The 7,361-nt window shown below is 40.2% G+C and overlaps 1 protein-coding gene across 1 annotated transcript; it reads left to right on the top strand.

The window, feature by feature from the left end:
• Window positions 1-1,725: 1,725 nt before the first annotated feature.
• LOC118300122 (N-acetyllactosaminide beta-1,3-N-acetylglucosaminyltransferase 3-like) lies at window positions 1,726-6,071 on the top strand. The gene is made up of 2 exons (XM_035624227.2): window positions 1,726-1,989; window positions 3,792-6,071. Exons 1-2 carry the CDS (start codon window positions 1,982-1,984, stop codon window positions 4,933-4,935), a joined length of 1,152 nt encoding a protein of 383 aa, XP_035480120.2. The 5' UTR covers window positions 1,726-1,981; the 3' UTR covers window positions 4,936-6,071.
• Window positions 6,072-7,361: the final 1,290 nt, after the last annotated feature.

Here is a 7,361-nt window from a genome sequence, read left to right as displayed (position 1 = left end):
GGTGATCGGCGATGTCATTTTACGGAGTTTGGAGGAGAAGTGGAAGTAGCGAAAGTCTGAGTCCCACTGTTTCAGAGGGGAACGTCTTTTTCGCCACATTCTTAAATGCTAACCTAAAAAGAAGCATATATATTCTAACTTTCCCTATCCCTTAACAATAGATGTTAATAAACAGGTGTAATACCATCTTTATTTAGTGTGTTGGCATGCAAACATTCGCTACCTAGCACTAAACAGACAGGAATGTCATTGATCTATTTACATATTGACATTTAGATTAGAGATTTTGAGCCACATTACTTGAATGGCTAAATCCGTTCTGCATGGTTTGAAAAATGTTAAGCTGTGAGGTCAAGTGGTTTGTGCAGTGGTAAATCAGCTAAAACTGGTCAAAAATGGTCATTTCACGATAAAACATGATTACATCTGGAGGTGAAGAATGAGGGCGATATCCGTGTGGATTTCATTCACCCTCAATAAGAGACCAATATAGCTCACTGTGCGTCTACTATTCGAGCACTTACAGGAAAAGAGTTCTTATGCTGCACGGTCTGCACAGTGTGTTACAAAATTGGAGTTTAAATCCATGATCAAGCTGAAAAGGTTTGTTTTGACAGTAGCAGCCCAACTAAAAAAAAGAAAAAAAAGAATCTCTTACAGGCAACTTCCTCCCAAGTTTGCTGTTTTCGACAGACACATATAAACAATGTCACAACTGCCAAACTTTGCTCAGATTGATCCATGACCTTATCTTGGCACTGAGTCCAAATGGAAAAGTAATCTCAGCTAATCGAGCCTCATTGTTTCCGTGTTGATGAAACAGTTTAGTGGGACTGAGATCTCTCGCTGTGTTCTGCATACGGAGGAGGAGTTGTGCTACAACAATCTTGAGGTTGCCGATACTGTACTGCAGCATTTGTGCAACTGTTATAACCATAGCAACCACTCTGACTTATTTATACCCTTCAGTCGCACCTCACACACCGAACTCATCTACTCAAACAAAACTCTCTTCCTCAATTAAGTACTGCTGCATGAGATCTGACTGAACAGCTGAAAAGTAATTATCTGAGCTCGCTGATGTTTTTATTTGAATGGCTTTTTTTTTTTTGTGGCAGGCAGGGAACAAGTAATCCTCCCTCAACCTCAATTAACAATCTCTTCGCAAAGGATGCTTGGCTCCTCTAAGCAGAAGTCAGAGTGACACTGAGAGGGAGGCCAACAATGAATCGGGTCGCTGTCACACTAAATTAGGATCAAAAGACAACTCATAATATTCATACACACAACACTATGCCTGGCCACAAAATAGTGGAAAAAGCACACATCCAGAATCCCATAGAATCCAGGCTTAACGTGTACGTAATAGTCCCTCTTCTTCTTACCTCCTTTTTATTATTAAAATTCATCCATCCATCCAGAGGGACTCAACAGAGTCCTTAACTCATCACATAATGAAATGACGTGTATGTGTCCGTGGTGTGACGCTCCCCTAACCTTGTGGTTGACACTGTTGTTTTACATGTAACCTTTGAACATGGCCCCATTGTGGACTCTGCTGTTCAACCTGAGCCAGATCCTGTTATCAGAGAAAAAAAGAACTCCAGTGCTGTGAGCTGTCAGGGCCACCCACGGAACAGCCCCGGAGTGTTCCTCTTTCCTTCCTGGCAGTCCACTGCCCGACAGGTTAGACCAGCAGGAGAAGGTTGCGTCAGCGCTGAGACACCAGTTATTCCTCCAGCCCGGATTTCAGGTCCCTCGGATGCGGATGATGCTGTGGCTCACGGAGGACACGCTCCTGACTGGGAAGAGGCTGCGCTTGTGTTCATAGAGCATTTCGTTTACACACACCCCAGGAACGTCTCTCATCTCTCAGTATCGTTTCCAGCTTGTTTCTGTCGGCTGGTGGTTTGGCCCCGGGGCCACCTGAAGGAGCCGTCAGGGACCCGCTCTCCTTCACTTCCATCGCCTCTCTGCCAACATGATGAGGTAATTATGAAGCAATTCACTTTGGCTTTATTATGTGCTACATGTTTCTGTAAAAGATTTTTGTTTTGTTTTCGTTGATCAGACAGTAACACAAATTTGACATAGGTTACCATAAATATTTTTCTGAGCCTCAAGAGAAAAGGCGAATCAGCTGTCCTCGTCTTTAAAACTCATTTCATAGACAGACTCTCAGTTTATAGACAGACTCTCATTTCATAGACAGACTCTCAGTTCATAGACAGACTCTCATTTCATAGACAGACTCTCAGTTCATAGACAGACTCTCAGTTTATAGACAGACTCTCATTTCATAGACAGACTCTCAGTTTATAGACAGACTCTCATTTCATAGACAGACTCTCATTTCATAGACAGACTCTCAGTTCATAGACAGACTCTCAGTTTATAGACAGACTCTCATTTCATAGACAGACTCTCATTTCATAGACAGACTCTCAGTTCATAGACAGACTCTCATTTCATAGACAGACTCTCAGTTTATAGACAGACTCTCATTTCATTGACAGACTCTCAGTTCATAGACAGACTCTCAGTTTATAGACAGACTCTCATTTCATAGACAGACTCTCATTTCATAGACAGACTCTCAGTTCATAGACAGACTCTCAGTTCATAGACAGACTCTCATTTCATAGACAGACTCTCAGTTTATAGACAGACTCTCATTTCATTGACAGACTCTCAGTTTATAGACAGACTCTCATTTCATTGACAGACTCTCAGTTTATAGACAGACTCTCATTTCATTGACAGACTCTCAGTTTATAGACAGACTCTCATTTCATAGACAGACTCTCAGTTCATAGACAGACTCTCAGTTCATAGACAGACTCTCAGTTCATAGACAGACTCTCATTTCATAGACAGACTCTCAGTTCATAGACAGACTCTCAGTTCATAGACAGACTCTCATTTCATAGACAGACTCTCAGTTTATAGACAGACTCTCATTTCATTGACAGACTCTCAGTTCATAGACAGACTCTCAGTTTATAGACAGACTCTCATTTCATTGACAGACTCTCAGTTCATAGACAGACTCTCAGTTCATAGACAGACTCTCAGTTTATAGACAGACTCTCATTTCATAGACAGACTCTCAGTTCATAGACAGACTCTCATTTCATAGACAGACTCTCATTTCATAGACTCATAATGCAGCATGTGTCCTGAGAGTTTATATCTGAATTTGTCAGTATCTCATGAACTTTTCTCTCCCTTATTGGATAGAATCATCCTGAAGATTTAACAATTAAGATACTTTTTTTTTTTTTTTTACAATTACAAATATAAAAATGTTACTTAAAAAAATTAGATATATCACACACACACACGGGGAGGGGGTAGGAGTAGGTATTCAAAAAAGAAGGCAATTCTTTATGCAATCATCTTATCTTTTCATTTAATTGTTATTCATTTACATTAATTCTGTCCCTTGAACTATTTGTTTTAAAAAAATAATGACTGGTGTCAGATTCGCTGACAACGTTTTTCAGGAAGGGTCTCAGAGACCAGAGGTGTTTGCAGCATGTTTGTGTTCAGTCCAAAGGGAATTATATATGTAATTGAGTTGGGCCCAATGCTTCATGAGAAAAAGAAGGAGAGATCAGCTGTTCATCACGCAATATCAGATGCCTTTCATGTTATACAAGAAATAAGGTTTTAACAACGTATTATTTTAAATGTCAAAATGCAAACATTTCACATTGTAACATGTGAAATGTTTTGCATTGATATCCTATATTTTCATCACCTAACAAAATTCTTGTCTGTCACCTCAGAGTTTTGGGGAGGACCGAGATTTCAACCTCGACTTTGTTGCTGGTGGTAACTCTTGTCATGGTCATTTGTCTCCTGTACGATTACAATGACAACCAAATCAGTCACCTCCAAAAAGCGGTGATGGAAGATGACAACCAAACAATGTCACCCGCCCAAAATGCGTCCCATCCAACCTCCTGGCCACCGTGTGAGCCAAACATGGCTGCTGCTGACATCAGGGACTTCAGCTCACTTCCAAAAACCTTGCAAGATTTTCTCTACTTTCAACACTGTCAACAGTTTCCCATGCTGCTAGACGTCCCTGACAAATGTGGAGGAGCTGAAGCATCAGATGGAGTCTTCCTTTTACTGGTTATTAAAAGCTCCCCGGGAAACTATGAAAACCGAGAAGTTCTGCGCAAAACCTGGGCTAAAGAGAGGTTGCACAATGGCGCGTTGATCCGAAGGCTCTTCATCACAGGAACAGAGCAGACTGGTTTTGAGAAAGCGAGACAGAACCAACTCCTCCAACTGGAGCAAAGTGAGTATGGCGACATTCTACAGTGGGACTTCACGGACTCTTTCTACAACCTGACCCTGAAGCAGGTACTCTTCCTGCAATGGATAGACAGAAACTGTCCCCATGTTCGCTTCCTGCTGAACGGGGATGATGACGTCTTTGCCAACACAGGCAAAATGGTTGAGTATCTCCAAGGCCTTGACGGCAATGATGGTGACAAGCACCTCTTTAGTGGCAATGTGATCTATAATTCCAGCCCCATTAGATCGCCCAGTAGTAAGTATTTTATTCCCATGCAGGTGCAAGCATCAAATTCATATCCACCCTACTGTAGTGGTGGGGGCTTCCTCCTCTCTGGCTACACAGCTATGGTCATATACAAAATGTCCACGGCAGTCCCCCTTCTTCCCATTGATGATGTTTACATAGGGATGTGCCTGGCCAAAGCAGGACTTCATCCTGCTTATCATATGGGTATCTTAACAAATGGATTGTACATTCCCTCAAAAAAAATTGATAAATATGACCCTTGCATTTATAGAGACTTTCTACTCGTTCACAGATTTCTTCCAGCTCAAATATATCTCATGTGGCACAGAGTAAATTACTCTAATCTGAAGTGCTCCAGCTTTACCAAGCATTAACAATGAACACTCAGTGGTTAAAAATCTGTAAAATCTAAGGTAATCCAGTCCAACAATAACAGTTCTGCCGTCGATTCTACATTCACAAAGCTCGATACGTCCATTACTGTGGTTGTGTTGCTTATAGTGTTGTAGTGGACTGCATCTCATTGAAAGGTTTCGCAATATTACGGCATTCTTGCATCAAGTGAGGAACAAAAATTTTTTTTTTACATTGTAAAACACCAATTATCTAGTTTATAATTAGATAACACAGTCAAATTTTTACCGGGAAACGATAAAAAAATGGAGAAAAAAAAGTTGCTGGTATTGCAATGAAATCATGACATTGGTTATAGCATAATAATAGCAATAATAGAATGTGTCATTCTTGTCATCCATTAAAGCTTTAGTTGGTGAGATTCACAACATTGGCATATTTAAACTGTGTGTGTGTGTGTTTGGGTGTGCGTTTGTGTGCATGTGTGTGTGTGTGTGTGTGTGTCTGTGTGTGTATTCTGTTCAATTGACATTCATTTTAATGGGACAGTGGGCCCTACTTTAGATCAAATCAACGCTCACAATATGTGTGATATTTTTTTAATGATTCATACAAACATGTACAATTTACGAGTGATGTTCATTGTCATTATGAACGTACTTTTACGATCTGTCAAGAAAAGGTGACTGCATGTGTTTGTCATCCACCCTGTCAACAGTGTGTCACTTCTGTCACACACGAGTCCCCGCAGGGTTGATTCTCCACACAGTTGACAAAAAACAACACTCGGTAGTGTCTTTGTTAATTTTTCATCCAAATTAATTGCATCATTATTTTGTTACATTGTATTTGATTAACTATTTTTGATGACACAGACCACACATTAATTTCTCCCCTTTATCTCACAAGGGATGCAATGGTGCAACTTTATTCATACCTGTATGCTGAATGATTCTTTTGGGGTTTCTTTAACCGTTATATTGTGGAATGTAGTTTCATGTTGTTTTGTTTATTAATGAGTTTTACTTTGTGAGTTTATATACACAATTTTCTTTATTTTCCTCTTTTGATAATTGGTTGGCTAGGATTGGGGTAATGTATTTCCCTTGGTTTGATGGATGATTAAATTGAACTTTGGGCTTCATCTACTCACTGACAGTGACCACATCATTGATACGAAGAACCCATTTTGAAGAGCTGAGCAATTATTCACATGACTATTGATTGATCGCTTTGTGAATAGAACGTGTTATATATATTCTGAAGAACAATGCCTCTAGTCTATAGGATGCAGAGAAACCTTGAAACATATTTTTTTTTTTAACTATGCATGACTACATTGTAACTTCCTCATGACGCCACTTAGCACATGATATCATATGATGGGGAGTTGTTTTATCGTGATTAACGTTTCCACAACAAACGATAATCACTTGGAGATACTCTCCCAAATGATATTACCACAGAATTCAGTGAAAATCCATCCATGCTTTGTTGAGTTATTTTGTACACACACACACACAAACAGAGTGTGACGGAAACAACATCCTGCTTTGCGCGGCTATTCCGTTGACAATCCAGGCCCACAACAAATCAAAATGTGTTCGTTCTCTTAGTGGAGCCTTGTATGGTGAAAAATGTGTGTGCTTAGAGGTTGTATGACTGTTAACGTAGACTTCTTCTGTCGTACACTCTTTATCCCTCACCTCTGTCTTGTCAGAGAGCCTTGTTGCTCATTTGCATAACGGTAATCATGTTTTTGCTCTGGGTTTGTTTGCTTGCAACCCACCCACCCACCAAAACCCCTCAACCCCCCGTTGTTCAAAAGGAAACCAGATACACAACATTAGTCCCCAAGTTCAAATGCTTTTTCTTTTCCCCCAATATCTCAAATTGATCCCATATGTAGGCCCACGTACAGTATTTGTTATCATTGGAACCAAACAACATCCCATGATTCTCAAGTTACTCGTGGTGAGCGCGGCGCTCGGGAGCCTCTTATTAATGATATCAAAGTTTAAAGAAGTAGCAGGGAACAATGATGACCTGAGGTGTTGCTGTTGCTGTGATCCTTTTCGCTGTTTTAATTAGACTTTGAAGTGTCAGAAATAATAGCAGACAGATGTCACCAATTATTAGGAGTCCTTATGAGACATTGTCAAAAAAAAAAGGTACTGTGAATGTATTTAGTTATTATTGGTAAATGATTTATATCAGAAGTTTGTTCAACTTTGCCAAAATCCTGAACTTCTACCGCCGAGGCCTGCGTGATGAAGTCACATCTGTGATGTGCTGCCAACAACAGTCCGAGAGTTCGAGATGAGTTCCTTCTCTCATGATACTACATGCTTATACGAAGAGATTTGGTTTTTTTCATTGTCACACCCTGACTTCATTCCATTCAACCTCAAAAAACGATTCAGCGTTTGACTGGTTAGAGGACAAT

Source organism: Scophthalmus maximus, chromosome 2 (assembly GCF_022379125.1).
Source record: "Scophthalmus maximus strain ysfricsl-2021 chromosome 2, ASM2237912v1, whole genome shotgun sequence".
NCBI classification, from domain to species: domain Eukaryota; kingdom Metazoa; phylum Chordata; class Actinopteri; order Pleuronectiformes; family Scophthalmidae; genus Scophthalmus; species Scophthalmus maximus.
The sequence above is the reverse complement of the archived record's forward strand: the minus strand, read 5'-3'. Positions and strand labels throughout refer to the sequence as shown.